Source organism: Tympanuchus pallidicinctus, unplaced genomic scaffold (assembly GCF_026119805.1).
Source record: "Tympanuchus pallidicinctus isolate F22 unplaced genomic scaffold, pur_lepc_1.0 scaffold5, whole genome shotgun sequence".
NCBI classification, from domain to species: domain Eukaryota; kingdom Metazoa; phylum Chordata; class Aves; order Galliformes; family Phasianidae; genus Tympanuchus; species Tympanuchus pallidicinctus.
Window position 1 is genome coordinate 31087813 of NW_026294769.1, and position 17644 is coordinate 31105456.

Here is a 17644-nt window from a genome sequence, read left to right on the forward strand (position 1 = left end):
GCCCGCCGTGGGGCCGCACCCGTTCGTCTCCGCCAACCGCCGCCGCCCGCGGCCCGCCCCTCCCCGGCGGCGGGCGGGGCCGCGCCTCACGCCGCGGCCGGGCCGCCCCTCACGCTGCCATATGAACCGAGTCGGTCGCCGGTCTCCTCCTGGCGGCCTCCGAGCGCTCGGTCCCGCGGCCTGGTGCTGCTCGTGACCTCTTGAGTTACGCCTCGCGGCTTCCCTATGGTGCCAACTGCTCTGAAAACGCCCCGAACGATGGCAGTGCTTGCTGGAGCATCGAGATGAGGCAAGCTGCTGGGTTTCGCCAGTGGCTCAAGCCTGCAGTCATTGCCTCAACGATAGTGGTACGACCACGAAAGTACCGCGCTGCCCTGTTGCAATGGCCGCCTGATAGTCGTGTCCTGAGCAAGCCAAGTCCTAGAGATGGAAGTAAACTTGCTGTTAGGGGAACTCGTAACTACTTATTTTAGTTGGGTCTCATGATCTGCCTGAGTCTCGTGGCCTGCCTTTGCTGCATCTTTGCACACGGGTAAAGGTTTAGTGACAGCTGCATGCAGTGGTTTGCTGTCTTCAGAGCAAAGTTGTGCCTCCTCAGAAGGAGAGGGATGTGGGTTCTACCAGCAGTATGTTTGCTATTTTCTTATAAGCATGAAAGTACTAATCACATGGCTCGCAGTTGTATTTTTACCGTAACAGCATAGGCAAAGGCTTCTTTTTTTGGCTTTAAAGTTGTTAGCTTACAGCCCCATGTGCCACAGCAGTACAGCTGCAATAAAAATAATGCCCAAGCGAGGCAGCTCGGGTTGCACGGCAGAAATCAGCTCTTGGTGTTGATTTCACAGGGACTTTGCTGCCTGTGGGTTTGCTTGCAGGAGTCTGTTTGCTGCGCCGATCCACTGACATCAGATGGCCTGACCAATGTTGCAATCACTGGGTGTAAGGAGATTCCACTCTGCTGATCTGTTTGGGATCTGCCTCAAAGGAAACGCAACAAACAGGTGTGGCACATTCACCCCAGCTTCTTGCTGATTCCCCCTTTACTTTTTTTGCCTTTGTTGCTCCTTAGTGCACATTATACTTATGGAATAAAATCTGTAATTTAAATGCTATTGCCATCTTCTGACAAAAATGCAGGTTGTCCTTGGTATCGTATATTTAAGGGCTAATTAATGTTGGCAGGGACCACTGTAGTTCAGCTTTCTGTTGAAAGCAGAGCGCATTTAGGTCAGGTTGCAAAGGGAATTTTCCACTTGTATTTTAATTGTTTCAAAGATGGAGAATTCACAGCCTCTCTGAGCAAACTGTTCCACCGTGTGACTGCACAGATAGTAAAATGTTCTGTCCTGCAGCTAAGGAGGTTTACCCATGTTCCAGCTTGAGTCTGTCTAGACTGTCACACACAGCAGAGTGTGACTCCAGCTTCCCTGCATCTTCCCATTTTGTGGTCATGGAGAGCAGTAACGTGTCCCCTGAGCCAGGCTGAAAAATCACAGTTATTTCAGCCATCGTGCTGGCATTAAACTTGACTTGCCCTTGGTCATCAGTGTCTTTTTATTACAGGGAGCTCAAAACTGGTCATAGGAATCCAGGTGTGTCCTTACAAGTCAGTGAGGAATAACAACACTTGACCTACTGGCTACACCCTTCCTGGTACAAAGTAGTTGGCTTTCTGCAGTGTTGAATCATGTTCAGCATGTTCAGTTGTTCAGTCCAACCACCATGTTTTTGCTGCAAAATTGTGTGGCAGTTTCCACCATGAGCTAATTAAGTCCATAACATCATCCTTGTCTACCACCTATAGTACAGAGAGATGGTAATACTTTAACCTTTCTCTGAATCCTGGCTTGATATCTATATTTAGAAGGCTGTGTACATTCATGTTGTTATTCCAGTGCAATCCCTTCATATAATGCCTCCAGATTTTCTACACTCACTCCCAAGAGAAAGCAAAGTGGATTATAAGCAAAGACTTATTAACAAACGCTGATCAGACTAAGCCTATCTTGGTCAGAGTGAGTTTTGAAATCTTTTTGCTTGGCAGATGTGGAAACCTGAGCATAGATCTGTGTTTATGTTGCCTCTGCATGCTACCAGCCCACAGAACAGGGCTGGGTATTCTTTCAGTCCTACTGCAGCCCTTGGTCTTGGTTTCAGCTCTCTGCCATAATTAGGGGATGAGTATACAAAGCTAGCTGTAACTGCTCCCTGGTGTCTAAGTGTTGTGAGTGTTGTTGGTTATGAAGCCAGCACTTTTGACTGCTTCATCTTTAAGTTAGCTTAATGTTAGGAAAAAAAGTAGCCCCAAAGAGTTAACTCAGATCAATGCTGCCAGCAGCTCATTGCCTTTTCTGTGGTACAGAAATGCCTGTCTCCACTGCCAGCTATTCTTGCTTAAGGACATCTGTCAAGTTACATTTTTTGAAGCTCCTTTTAAGCCCAAGGTTATACGTAGCTTTCAAGGATTGTCTCCTTGGAAGGAAGGGGATAGTTATTTTGATTCTCAACCAGTATACACACAATTAAGTTTTCCTGCCTGTAAGAAGGTGCTAATTTTAATTCATAGTGTCGGATGACATTTGGTGTCCTGCTACACCAAAATAGTCCTGACAGTTGGACTAGATGGTCTTAGTGGTCTTTTCCTACCTTAATTACTATGATTCAATCATCCACTAGGATCAGATAAACACTTTCCTTCACTGAATATCATTTTGGTGCAAAAGTGTCTGCCTGGAAGCTAGCATAAAATAAGTACCTGTTTTCCTTGTTCTACTCTGACAGAAAGCCCTGAGCTTTGCATTCAGAAGTGTTTTCATCGCTTTATGCAGTGCAGAAATGAGACTTGTGTCATCTAGTGGTAATGACCGTGCAATTTTCAGATTGCAACCTGTCTGAAGAATTAGTTGCACATCCAAATGGAAAATTTACGTGATCACTTTGCAGCAAAGTCAATTAAAATGTCCATTGCTGCTTTTTTTTCCTCATCATTTATTACAAGCCTTTATTATTTCTGTTGCGATAGCACCCAGAGGCCATTGCAAGGAGTGGGAGCTGTGTTAAGCAACATGCTCCACAAGCACATAGGAAGGCGGGATATTCTGCTTGGAAATCTTGCAACCTTTGTGGAGACAAGCTACAGCAGGTGAGTTTGCAGGTTTCTTTCAGTTTCTCACACCTCCACATTTTGGTAGAGCCGGTCGAAACCACTGTAACATGTTCCAAGAATATTTCTCCAGCTAAATCAGAGCAATACTTGTACTAAACAAAGCTGATGTTTCCTACTTAGCATTGTAAGCAAATTTTTTTTCATTTGTTAGCCTTCCCTACTTGTGGAGACCTGTTTGACTTTTAATTACACTCACCTCAGTGTAGCTATTAATTTGGTCAGATGCTCTTGGCTTCAGACTCTCCACGTGGAATCAAATCACACCAAAGGAGCTAACAGCAATCAGCCTGAAGCTGCCAGTAGTGTTAAATATACGTGTAGTGTGTCAGGTGGTGCTGAATCAAGTCCTTTTATCTTTTCATCTTTGTATCTGCCCTGGTGTATTTGTATGGCTGCTCCACCAACCTGTTCCACTGTGTCCCTGTCTAAACTTAGTAAGTCCTATAGTCACATATTTTCTGCATTTATTTTTAACACGATTACATTCTTGGTGGAGATATTTATTATCTAGTTGCATAAGCTTGGGAATTGAATTCAAAAGATTCAAAGCTTGACCCAAGTTTGCAGCAGACTTGCTGAATTATCTGAGTGGGTCCTAATCCCTCCAGTACAATTTGCTCTTCCTTAACATGGTACCAATTGCATGGCGAAATGTGGTCCAAGATATTAAAAAGCAGGTATGGATCGGGGAGCTGCTGAATATGTGGTAAGGCATCTTAATATTGCAGCAGAATTTGGGGATAACTGATATGTTGCTACAAGCAAATACCTAAAGTGTGTACCTGTGCTAGATACCGTGCATAAACACTAATATACTAACCAATTCAGAAGTTTACCCTATAAATGGCTTTTTAAGGCCCTGGGTTTGCATTAATATCAGGTTACTGTTCCTTGAGTACCATGCTGCCATTTGATGTTTAACTCAGGATTTGTTGTCAAAATAGAGAATATAAGCAGAACCATCACCCAAAGTTCCTGTGGACACTGCCAAATGCAACTGGAGAGGAGGAACAGGAGTCAGGTTCAAGATCCACAGTGGTCTTGAAGATCAGCCTGTTTATCTTTGGGCTTGGAGATATTTTGTAAATTTTAGAAGTTGTCTCAGTAGGATTTGATGGAGAATCATGGGTAGTGAAGGACCTTCAGAAACTGTTCTTGGAGTCCTCAGAAAATGAGTTGTTCTTTTGCTTCTCAACGCCATACAGTCCAGACAATCAGAAGATGAGATTCATGTATCCCTTTTCTGAAGTGATTATAGAAATTTATACATATACATGGACACCAAGTATGTACACATATATATATAAATATATGTATATGTATGTACCCTACAAGAACAGAAATGTGCAGTGCATATAAAACCACAGACATTTTCTGGCCTGTGTTGTATGTTAGTGTCATGCTCTATCCGTATATCTGAGTCAGTGAAACATTTGCTGTGGCAAAAATCTGTTCTGACATAGCTGTGTTCCCAGCTGGCACAGCATAGGTTGCTGTGCTGTTCCCTGCTCGCTGACAAAGCACGGCACTTTGCAGAGTTTGGAGCAGCTCTGGGTGAACGTCAAAAGCAAGACATTATTAAAGCATTAGTCCAGTGAGAATGGCTTGTCAACATAGTCAGAGCAAAATCGTTTAGTTAACAACAGCTTAGATACGTGTCTGAGACTCCGTTTTGCTGGGCAGACAAAGTTGCTAGGCATGGGACTTGTTATTGAGCTCCTGAGAGTTAGCATCTCTTTAAATCACCGAGAAGATACAGCAACAAATTTATTGACACATATATTTTAAGGTCAAGAAGGCTATTATTATCACATAATGTTACTTCTTGGATATTGCATTATTTCATTCACAAAATCGTTGAATCACAGAATGGCCTGGGTTGAAAAGGTGATCAGATGATCATCTGATTTCAACCCCCTGCTCTGTGCAGGGTCACCAACCAGCAGACCAGGCTGCCCAGAGCCACATCCAGCCTGGCCTTGAATGCCTCCAGGGATGGGGCATCCACAGCCTCCTTGGGCAACCTGTTCCAGTGTGTCACCACCCTCTGTGTGAAAAACTTCTTCCTAATATCTAACCTAAACCTTCCCTGTCTCAGTTTAAAACCATTCCCCTTGTCCTGTCCAGGCTGGCCATTTTGGTTAGCATGCTTTGGAAGATGTTGCTTCCTGTATATAACTAGCAAGCCATCAAATATTGTCTCCTCTTCATTCACAAATAAACTTCTGGTTTTGCACAACATATGGGGAAATTAATAGATTAAGCCTTCAGATGCTGCTTTTTCACTCGTGGGCAAGTCACAACCCTTTTCTTTGATATTCTCTGAATAGATAGAGATGCTTTCTTGAAGTGTGACTGTAGGGATTCTTGACATTAAATCAAAATATAGCTCATCAAAACACAAAATTGTACAAATGAGGCAAATGGCCTGGGATGTCAGACACAGACTTTGTAGTGTGGATTTTCCCTTTTACAAGAAGCATAATCCACAGCTTACTATAATAAGTATATTGGCAGGATGTAGACTTTTAACTGAAGGAGATCGGATCAGGATAAGAGTCAGCATTACATTTACGAATAGTAACTGAACCACCAAGACTTGTTTGACTAACTGAATAAAGATATAGTTTTACTCCTTTGTTTCTTGAGTTGCTTTTTTGAAATCTTCCCTTTAGATCTGTCCTAATGGATATTAATGTCAAGAGAAGTCTGTCAGTGATGTCTGGATCTGTGAAACAAACCTTATTTTGTCACGCTAAATTAAATTTTCCTGTTTTTCAAGCCAGAGCATTGGCTTTATTTGTTTTGTGAATGCTATCTCACCCAAAAAGACCTGGAAAATAAATGGAAGTCTAATGAACCAAGTGGAATAGAACAAAGTGGTCTTAACATGAATAGAACATTAATTCTGGTATTCTACAAATAGAAATAACAGAATACAGAAAAATATTGAAATAACAGGTGGCAGATAAATATTGAAGTGGACAGACAAATGTGGTAAGCTGAATAATATAGTCATTTTTATTGAAACAATGGTATGGAAAAATATGTTTTAGCAAAGCAACATTCTTGTTGTAGAGTATCATCAGGCTTATGCTGTGTTACATTTATGTAGGTTTTATTGAATGTGTAGAAGGACAGGTCAAAAGAAACTGGAATTCAGACAAGTATGAAACTAAGATGACATTTGAAAGGACTGAATGCGGAGCTGCTGTGAGAAGGCACAACTCTATTTAGTCCCGTATGTGCAGTATGTTACTCCAGTGCTGGAAAAAAGAGCCATATATATGATCTTTGGTTGGATTGTTAGCACACATTAGCATTTTAACATCAGTGACTCATGGAGCATGGGGTAATGACAGGGGTTCCAAACAACAATAGTATTTTGTGTCTGTTCAGAGTTTGCATTAAGTGAAGGACAAAAAGTTTTTGTGCTGCTTCATTTTATGTACAACAATTCTGAAACTTCCAAGACAACATGAAATTTTATTTACTTACTGATTTCCCAGTAGTCGTTCTGATTGGCTGAATAAAGTGTGAATTATTCCTGCAAATAGATTCTGAGACAAACAGTGATTGTTAAAGTGCATTAAATCTGACCTGCGGCTATTTCATCTGGTGCTCTGATCTTCTCAGCTCTTCTAATCTAAACAAAGGTGGGTGGATCAATAGCAAGGCAATTTTGCTCCAGGGAAAGAATGACATGTGCAAGAAGTGGCATTAGGTCAGGAGGTACGACATTACCTTTTGTAACCCAAGTACCCATCCCTGTACATTGCACAGCAGAGATCATCCTAAATAAAGGGCTCCATATATCTGTGATCTCTGAGGCCATACCACTACCACATCTCCGATGGGATGCCAGTTCTCTTTTACCCACAGGTCTTTCCTTGTGCTCTCCATCCTACAATGGCTAGATATCTGAAACACAGGCACAAAGCTTTATATACTTTTCCTTGGCTCATGTGGAGCTTGTTGCACAACCTCTGTATTCACTTGCAGCTGATAGGAAGTCAGCAGCCCATAATACCTGCACAGATCCCAGATAGAGAGGGCAGCAGGCTAGGTCACTGGATCTCAGTGTGCAGAGCAGCAAACCTAAAGCATTGTGATACTGGCACTGTTGTTTTCTGTGAGATACGTGTATTTATGGCACTTCTTGGAAAGCATTTTGACTCTTTGTCCTGTTTCATTTCTACTTCATGTCCTTAGCCAGTACCTACCTTCTTTCTGTTATCTATGAAGTGGATTTGGTACTCCTTAATTTCTAGTCTAAGTTTATTCTTGCCTACTACTGTGAACAGATGAGCAGCTGCTGCGTTTGTTTGGTGTGTGAATGAACTCATCTATTTCCCTGCCTATCCCAGAAATGCAATTTGGAACTTCCAAAGATGATTGTGTCTGCAGAGCACTTTGAATCCCTCACACAAAAAGCACTACAGCAATGTGAAGAGCTACTGTTGATATCAATAAATCACTTCAACCAGAAAAGGAATGCGGCTTTCCGTTTTAGAACAACAAACAAACCACAGCAGTATTTACTGAGCACTTTAAAGATAACAGTGGTTACATAAACACTAAGAATTATTAAGGTTTCTTTGTGAAAAGGTTAACTGCGTGGTGGTAAACAGTATTGCAGCTTCCAAGCCCATCTACAGCCAAAATAAGCACCTTTTAGTTACAGGGAACTCAAAGCCAAATCCAGCCCTCTCTTCAAAGGCTCCAAGATGAAGCGAATACCAGAAGGTCTTCATGCCTAAAAACCGCAAGCTGGATGAAGAGGGTCTTGGCTGAAGCCAGATTCAACTTCAATCTGAACATGGCAGAGAAATGTTTTCCTGACACTTCTCTACCACTGTTGTACAGCCTGTGGACCTACCTTACCACCCTGCATTAAGGAGAGCCTAGAGGGAGCTACGAGCCTCTGCCTTCAAACTGTGGCAGAACCACATTTTAAATATTCTTTAGATACAAGAAAAGCCTGTTACTACAGCCCAACACTACTCAGAAAAGAAGATCTAGTAAGTGCATCCCATAAGAAGGCCATCAGATACCCATATGGGACGTGTCATCCCAGATGTTCTTCACCTGCTGCATTAGAACATAGGCTGTGGTAGCCAGTCATGGAGGCAGCAGGACCTGGAAAGTCCTGCTGTGAATGGTGGGGAGCATTTTCTCATGGGCAGGCATAGCTCAAGTAGCTCTTCTGTTGAATAGCTGCCCCTTTTAGGGTGAGACTACCTGAACAAGAAAATATGCCTGGCAGAGAGGTTACCTGCAGCCCATCTGATAATAATCGTTGCTCACCCAGAATGGCTGGCTACTGAAGACCCTCCAGTGATTATCCTTCCCCTTCACAACTCTGACAGGGCTTTTCATCTTAAGGATGTGTTTTTTTTCCCATCTGTTTATATGAAGAAACTTTAAGGAGAAATATCAGTGTTGTGGCAAGGCTGCCTGGAGTCCCTGTAGCTTTCTCCAGAACAGTATGTTCACCTTCAGCCCGCTGTGGCCTCCAAATGAACTTGTTAAAGAAGTTAGAGTCCAGCCCTGTAAAATGCTGTGCAACAAACTTTCCCAATAAGGCTCTCAAGATTTCTACCTGCTCAATTTTTTTCAGTCTTTCAGAGGATTGAAACCTGGATACAATCATCGTCCACATGTCTTGCATAATTCTTTGGTTCTGTACCAATTCATCTGTGAAGTTTCAGTGAGGCACATTATTTTAATTTGAAAAATACAGCAGCATGTATTACCTAAGCAATTAGATTTTTTCTGATGTTGCCTTACACTGTTGGAAAACTTAAAGCTTTCCTTTCTAATGCTGAATTAAGAGAAATTTCAGCTGCCAAGCAGCTCTCTTTATCCAACCCTGACTTCTTACCTCACTTACTCACAAAAATAATAACTTTATGATTTGGTAATATATATGGCTAATTTGCTCTACTGTAAACTGCATTTCTTTGTGCAAACTCAGTATTTTTTTTTTCCCTCCAGACACTGAAGCAAAAGTGCAAAAATTGAGCTAAATCCTAGCTAAATCCATTTTTAAAGCAGAGCATACTTTGTGCTTCCTTACATTTTTTCTCTGTCCTCAACATCTTACATAATTTTTCAACAATTTGTCAGAGTCTGAAGACAAGTGAAATGTCTGGACTTATATTCTGGATTAACATTGTATCTCAACTCACTGCAAAATAATCTCTAATGTGTTTGTGGCTAACAAGACTTAGTATGTTTATGTTTTAGTACATACTGCAGAAATGTCTGGGTTTTAATGTAGCAACTTATAGTAATATGGTTATAACAGCTCTTTACAACACCTTAACAATTTGCTCTGCTTTCTGCACACAGGCACCAAGTAGCACGTCTCATTCTAAGCATCTCAGCCACGAAACAAAGGACAAATTTGCTGTTGATAATTCATCTTCCAGGCCCACATTCATTAGTGGGCCTGTTCAAGTGTGGCTACGTGTAACCCTCTCACCAGCTGTTAAAAACACCTGTATGCTGTGAACTTCTTCATTAACTCCCATCACAGAAGAGTGCATTGCATAGTAGTAGTGGATATCAAACCATAGTGTAACATACAGGGAAGGGCATGCAGAATATACGTAGATTACTTGTAGAGCATCTGTACTGTTGTGTCTGACAGCCAAACTTCTGATGTTCTTGATTTGCTCAGAAACTGATCCTGTCCTTTCCTGTGGAAAGGTGGGTATGTATGCTGTAGGGCTGAGGATACCTTCCCACAGCACTGCATACACATTGCAAAATGCTGCATGCTGTCCCACTGTGTCTCTGTTGCTGGACAGAGGGATCAGTCCAGGTGCTACGTCAAGGAGGAAATCACTTTTAGTTATTATTTGTTTGGTATCTTTTGGCATAATTCATAATGCTCCGGATCATTTTACAAAGCTCTATGTAGAAACCAAAATGTTACCAAAGCCCTGGGCTGGCAGGAGGACTTTTCCTGTTGGGATGTTACAGATGGGATGTCCCTCTAGCCTTGTGTGGCACTTGGTGGTACAGAGGAATTGGCAGAGCTAGCACTGCCAGCAAAGGGATTGCAGCAGCACCGTGGGGACCAACTGATTCCAAACAGCTGCAAGACCTGTGTGTCCTTTTGGCACAAGGGCTGAGTGCTCCCAGCCCACAAGTGCACCCCGAGGCACTCATCACTAGGCGTGTGGCCATGCCAGTATGGGAATGTGTCTTTGAAACACTGGGAGCACTTGGGTGTGGGGGGATGCACAGACTGCAGGCGCGGAGGAGCTAACGTCCCTGGTGCATAGGAAAGTCTGTATGCAAACACTGCTCTCAGGCCAAACCCTGCTCTTGTCATCATCCTTCTGAGTTCAGAGATGCCATGTGGAGGGCATGGTGGCTCCCTGGCAAGGGCCTCACATGTTCGCAGTCATATGCTGGAGAGGCTGATCAGTTCTGCAAACTGTTTCAAAAAGCCCTTCTTGGTCAATCTAGGTTTACCATCATGCTAATGTCATCGGGGCTCAACTCTGCCAAAACACATTTGCTACATTAGCTTTTCCTTTGCTTTTCCTTTGTGCGGAGGAGTCGGAGAATACGTTCATTTTTTGTTAGTTCTGCTGGCAATTCATTTGCCTGGAACAAAAAACCTCGAAGTTAGGAAAAATAAGCAATTATTTCCTATACATTCTTTAAAAGCATTCAGTTCTAAAGAACATGGTGCTGAGCTTAACCATTACCTGCTTATTTCAATGTTGTCTCTACCACTGTTGGAGATATCTTAAGAAGTAATCTTTGCATGCAGTGTGCAAGTATCACTCAACTCTTCAGAATAATCTTAGCCTGGGATCTGTCTGGTCAGCTTATTTTGTGCTGCCTGCCCAAACTAAATCGTATCCTTTGAGTTCTCTTTGCTGCAGGCACAAAATTTAAAGAGAACATTGCTGCTGAGTTGTTTTTTTGGGAAATAAAAATCAAAAGAAAGACTTTAATTGCTATGAAATAATCAGCCCTATTCTTTAGGAAAGCAGAGTTTGGTCTTCTTTATGTATTGAAAAAAAAACCAACCTAATTACAGAAAATACTTATAATGAATCTACTTCTGAAAATCAGTAATTCTGTTTTGCAAATGTACTCTGTTTTACATCAAATTAAAAAAAAATGGGTAGAAGAGGTTATAAATGCAGACCTTTCTATGCTGCACACTCTCCTACTGCAGATTGTCATCAACAGCAGAAAAATCTTGCACCTTGGAGAACAGCAAAACTGCCATACAAGCAGCATTAACTCTGCTGCCATCAAGTGGATTGATATAGAAATAACATACAGATTTTATCAGAATGCATATGCTGGATTATTTGTATTATAAAATTTCACTGACATAATCATAAACCAGAAGTAAATACCAGTTAATTCATTCACAGCTTAACTAAGCCAGCCAGATATCAAATGCCAACAGCAAATAGTTCATAAAGACAACTCAGAGGAAGATACTTCCATAGAAATGACCAAACATACAGTATTAAAACACTTTACAGAATAAAAAAAGCCAAATTTCTGCAAATGAAGAGTTGCTGTCATAAAAAGAATCTGAAACTATTTCAATAAACTAACATATTTACAAGAATGTGGTGGAAAGGTGTGTAATTTTGAGGTATTTTCAATATTAAGAATGTGCTAAATCCTAAGCAAATTGTACCAAAGGAGCCCATATACACATTCCTTACCACAGAAATATCCTCCTTACACATCTGCCACGTAAGACACAAATATAAGTTACGGCTTATGGAAACAAATACATGTTCCCTAGAATATAACCTAGCTACCATGTGACGTGCACAGGTGCTGCAAAGCTCAGTGCATCCTTGCCCAGAGTGGCATGCCGGGACGTACCTTGTTCCTCAGACATGGGTCTGCTCCTGCTTCCAGGAGCAATGCCACTGTCCTAACATTGCCACTCAGAACAGCTGCGTGGAGAGCAGAAGTACCGTTCTGGAAAACACCAGTGGAGACTTTTGAAATCAAAAGAGCAGTGAAACAAAAACGTTCGCAATGAACAAACACGCAAACAGTAAATAATATGGAAAAGGTTATGCCATCAAAGAGGATGATTGTGATTGAGACAGGGTGCAGGCAGGCTAGTGAATTACAAAAGAGATGATGTTAAATGCTTTAATGAAGAAAGTCAGGGTGTTTTTTTTATCACAGTAATGTCTTCTTTTAAAAGTTGCCCTTGACAATAGATCAGAGGTGAAATGAACTCAGCACTTGCTGCTGCCTGGCAGTATCAGCCATTAGCAAGTGAAAAACAAGAACAAGCAGTAATGGAAACCATCTGTGCATATTATTTCTCTTCTCTGATGATTAATGTTCTCACTGGCAGACAGCTGAGCAGTGATTTTTTTTATTTTCCGTAGCTGACCTTTTGCTCATGTCTGCAAACTGACAGCTCAAGTAAGTATAGAAGATATTTCATTCTTGTAATTAACAACTCAGCTAACGACACCTGAATTTTCAAGTATATCAAAACTGCCAATTAGATGCATCCACAGAGTCTATCAAAGTGTGTGATTTATGAGTACACTCAATTTCATTTGCTATTAAAATGCAGCTTCCAAAGAACTGCTATTATTTTTCAGTCATGTTTTGAATTCAAAAATAAAAAGAGAATTGCTCACCAACAGATCCCTCAGGATCCCAGTTTGCTGACTAAAGTCAACAAAGCACAGGGTATAATGCTAAAAACTGCATCATGAGCAATCTGTTGACAGATTCTGTCAGCTGACAGAAACTAAGATAATTCCTTCCACAACACAATGTGCTTCCTCATTCCAAAAATCAAATTCACAGCATTTTTTCAAATGATTTGTTTGTACGTAGCCCCAGTGACTAAACAAGTTAATTCCATTTTTCTCTTGAATTTTGAGTGAGGTCTTTATTGTCTTCCACTTGCATAATTAGGAACATTACGGACTTTCATTAGACTCCTTGACTCTTTGTATTTGTCTAAAATTGTATGTTTCACTACTAACCTTCAGCAGACCGAGAGTGGGAGAAAATTTCAGTAACTCTTCTATCACATTGTTGTACCCTTTAATGGCAGCCTTCAGTAAAGCAGTGGTACCATCCTTTAAAAAAGGGAAGAAGATCAGTTCAATTGTAACAAACATTTTATCCTCATTCCCCTAGTCTGGAGGGCAACAGCAGCTGACCCCTACATCCTGGGAGAAGGGGCTTACTCTGCTTATCACCTTTGAGGGGGCATCTCCACAACACATGCTGCTGATTTCAGGGCATCTGGAGGATTGTACCCCCAAGAGGTGAAAGCTTCAAGGAGAAATAAACCAGTGATACTCTATCTCATGCTTGTTTCTCATTTGTATGGACATCTCAGAGGCTGCAGCACCTCTCCTGTGAAGAAAGGTTGAGGGAGTTGGGCTTGTTTAGTTCAGAGAAGGCTCTGGGGAGACCCAGTTGCAGTCTTCCAGTACTTGAAGGGTGCTTATAAGTAGGAGAGGGACTGACTACTTACATGATCTGTTAATGCTAGAACAGGAGGGAATGGCTTTAAGAAAAAGAGGGGAGATTTAGCTTAGATGTTAGGAAGCAATTCTTTATTCAGAAGGTGATGATGCACTGGAACAAGTTGTGCAAAGCAGTTGTAGATGCCCCATCCCTGGATACATTCCAGGCCAGGTTGGATGGGCCCTGGGCAACCTGATCTAGTGGGTGGCAACCCTGCCAGTGGCAGAGGGATTAAAACTAGGCAATCTTCAAGGTCCCTTCCCACTTAAGCCATTCTATACTATGATTCTATCTCCAATCCCTTATTCCAGACGCACGTGGAGATACAGAGCCCATGGGAGAATGTTACAACCTGGCAAACAGAATAAGCTCTGGGAACACTGGGCCTCCCTTCAGAGAGCTTTGCAGCCTGAAAACAAACCAAGAAGAATCTGCAAAGTGCAGCAGTGCTACTCACATCCCGTGCAGCGTCCCGCTCAGCTCCCCGGAGCAGCATGACTCTCACCACTTCACTATGGCCCATCTGCGATGCAATCCACAAGGGTGCTGTCCCATCCTTCAAACAAAATAAGACTGTTGAAGGTTTCACTTTTATGTGCTGTACTTCTTGTCTATGGATACGGATGAACTTCAATTCCTCAACAAACTCCTGCACCACAGATAGACAGATAGGGACTGGATGATTTAGAGGTCTTTTTTGACCTTGGTGATTCAATGATTTTATGAAATGCGGACATGAGAGCTCACTGCATGAAGTCAGAAGTTGTGGTGTAGGGCTACCCTTAGATGTTTTCTTTTGCACAGTTGACTTGAAACAAGCATTACTCTTTGAATTCTTAAAGCCATCTCTTAAAGCCCAGATGTGCCTTAAATACATAAGGAAGTTTGGAACATAAAGGCCAAAGGTATGCTGCATAGTTCTAACTCTAGGTGGCTAGATGTGGCAGAAGATACAGGTAAACCTCAGCATGCATGGATGAATTCAGCAGCTGAGTGTTTGTACATATTCAATGGAAGCTGTTGATAGAAGCTAAGGAAAGATTTTAGATGATCACCAACTTTCAATGTTGAGTTAAACCGTCCCTTCTTAGGGAACCTAATAAAAATGTCCTGACTTACAGTAATAGTGAGCACGTGAAGGATTTTATCTGCCAGAGCTCTGCTAGAAAACAAAGCACTTTTCAAAGAATGCAGTGAGAAGCAATCTGGTTTAAAAAAGCAAATAATAATAATAATAAATCTTATATAATCATTATTTGAGCAGAAAATCTCAGAAAATAAAATGTATGCTCAAAATAAGCTAAAATTATTGTTGGGTTTCTATCTCAAACACAAAGTATTTCTTGCTGCAATTGGTGTTCAGTTTCATGATCATTTCTCCTTTTGCTTATAAACAGACAAGTTTGCTTCTCAGAACTAAAAGAGAACTCCAGCAGTTATGTGGTGCCAAATTGATTTTCATGGGCCTTTAACTAGAGGCTTTTCCTGTACGGACTTCAACTTTTAAGTGAGGCCACAAGTAGCAGGGTGCCTTCTTGTGCCCTCAGTGCCTGCCAGTTCCTCTCGCCTCACTCAGCAGCCTGGAGACTTGGCAGGAAAGATAGGAGACAAAATATACTGATGCCCCCAAAACAGCCTTAATGAGAAGTTTTGGAAGAAAACAGCTTTTTATTTTAAATGAAATATTTCCACCTTGATCAAAGAAGCAAACTTTTCAGTGCCAAATGAAGATTCATGTGACCTACTAAAGCTATTCAAAAGCCTTGTTGAACCAGTGCTCTGCTTTCTATGGGCTGGTGGCTTAATCCAATGGAAGAAACAGAAAACTTATTTCCTCTTTTAGTGAAGTATTTTGGTCTTTCCTCTTTCTGATTCTGAGAAAGAGCAAATGTGAGTTCTGCTATCTTCAGTCTGTCCAAATGGTGAAAACAGGCTCTTTGTCAACTCTTCTATCAAATCTCTATAAATGATCACATAGAAGTTAGTGGCTGACCTCATTCTAGTACATAACCTGTTAATACAATGAATGGTCTTTATGATTCAAAAATAACAAAGGCTCTTTTACACACAGAGCATGTGATTTTAGAGTGATAGCAAAAACCCTTTGAATTTATACTGTTTAGTAAGCTTAGTAAGTTTAGTAAGTAAGTTGACACCATACTTTTTTTCCACCAGAGGGCTCTAGAACGTAGCAAGAGAGACACTAAAAAGCCTGTAAAATTGGAAAACATCTGAGAGATGTCTGCACCATGTGATGTGCATGAGGAACTAATGCTATGTGAAACCATGCTTCTGTTTGCATAAAAAATGCAAATACAGGAACAGCATAGGGAACAGGACAGCTTTCTTTCACTTACAGTGACATTTATAAGAATGAGTCTTTTCAGTTACGAATGAGAAGAAGTAGAAGGAAACACTTGTGTTACCAATAAACTGTCTTTAATAGTGCTGCTATTAGACATCATCAGTTATAGGGCAGAGGCAGAAATACATTGTGAGAAAGTGACCATCTTGGAGAACTTCATTTAAAAGGAAGAAAGATGATGATGATGGTGGGTTCCCACTGAGTAATGCCAGCTTCTGTCTTTTAAACAGTGTCTAACATTCAGGTTTATGTAAACACATTTATATGGAGTAGATTTGATTTCTATCCATTTTCATGTTTGTGTGGGGTGCAAAAGAGATATTACATACTACTAAGAAGTGATGTGAGGATTCCTGTGTAAACAGATATTAGGACTTGAAGATGAGTCATGAAAAAAGCAAGCTTGGGGAAAGAAGCAGTTCAAAGTATACTTTTGTCCTTTCGTCTCTGCCCCCAGCAGACTGGAGACTGCTACATTTATAGAATAAAGAGTGTTAAATACTGCATATGTTTTAAGCTGTGTTTATTTCCTTATTTGATTATAAATTCATTTTAAATACAAACTATATCTCATCTGATCATGTCCAACAGTCCCAAACACATCCTGATGGAAATTTCTGATGCTCCTTCTCAGTGCTTGCTGGTGGCTTGACATTTTAGGAAGGCATGGATTAATGCTGGAGGTGAAATAACTCCAGTATTCTCACTGATAACTTTCTGGGACAGAGAGCCCTTGCTATCAGGCCATTCAGTGTCACTCCTCCCCTGCCTATCAGTCTTCTTGTATCATTACACCAGCTGAATTATTGTTTATAACAGGTAAGCCAAGTCTGAAGTCTGTACTCGGTGTGGTTTTACTGGCTTACATATATGTGATTACACTGCATGTGTAAAAATATTAATTTTTAGAGTATTTTGGATCTACTCAGCCAGTCAAACTAAAGCTTGCTGGGACACAGGCTGCCAAAACACAGTGTAAAACTCACTGGCAAACAAACTTCTAGCTTTGCTTTTGAGTTAGAGAAGCAAAGAAACAATGCCTACATCACTCTGCAGTCACTGTCCCAAATTGTGTCTAGACAATAAGATGACAAAAAAGAATTCCAATCTAGCTCCATAGAGACCCCATCACAATGTCAGGAAGAGTAGAAGTAAACTAAAAATCAAGAGAAATGACATTTCCAGGAAAGAAACTCTCCAGAAAGCTTCACTATTCAGCCGTGTGAGAGCTGAGTCAGAGGGCCTGCGCAAAGGCATCCAGTGCCACCAGAGATGTGCCCATGTGTCAATGGAAACCTTGAAGGACTAGAAAGTGGGGCACAAGACCCACTGTAGAAGCAGGAATACACACATAGCGAACATGCACATGGTCAGGAAAATGAATTATGACCCCAAACTCACAAGATAGAGAGGAAAATGTGGACATGTGAGGAAGGGAAGCGAAGCATGAACTGACGCTGGATGCCCTACATCCAGTGCTACACAGCTTAAAATGGTTTCCTACAGCAGGAAGAGCAGCACAGTTTATAACTGATGGTAAGAGCCATTTGGCATCAAAACTGCCCCATCTAGGCCTACATTCCTGGTGACCACCATGTCAC

The 17644-nt window shown here is 41.4% G+C and overlaps 1 protein-coding gene and 1 long non-coding RNA gene across 6 annotated transcripts in view; one reads left to right on the forward strand and one right to left on the reverse strand.

Moving 5' to 3' along the window:
- The first annotated feature begins 113 nt into the window (after positions 1 to 113).
- Positions 114 to 14147, forward strand: LOC128091457 (uncharacterized). 5 transcript variants are annotated; one of them, XR_008211421.1, is made up of 4 exons: positions 114 to 347; positions 876 to 1003; positions 1276 to 3142; positions 13990 to 14147. It is a non-coding gene; the product is annotated as an uncharacterized LOC128091457 (long non-coding RNA). The 5 variants fall into 5 exon arrangements; XR_008211420.1 differs by lacking the exon at positions 13990 to 14147 and adding an exon at positions 7534 to 7621; XR_008211418.1 differs by lacking the exon at positions 13990 to 14147 and adding an exon at positions 4111 to 6079 and having other exon boundaries at positions 846 to 1003.
- ANKRD29 (ankyrin repeat domain 29) overlaps positions 6165 to 17644 on the reverse strand; it is a 31674-nt gene continuing 20194 nt past the window's right edge. The window contains exons 7-10 of the mRNA XM_052704619.1: positions 14136 to 14234; positions 13186 to 13281; positions 12047 to 12145; positions 6165 to 10789 (exon numbers count right to left, since the gene is read on the reverse strand). Coding sequence (XP_052560579.1) covers positions 10706 to 10789; positions 12047 to 12145; positions 13186 to 13281; positions 14136 to 14234 — 378 coding nt within the window. The 3' untranslated portion in view covers positions 6165 to 10705. The remainder of the gene's footprint in view (positions 10790 to 12046; positions 12146 to 13185; positions 13282 to 14135; positions 14235 to 17644) is intronic.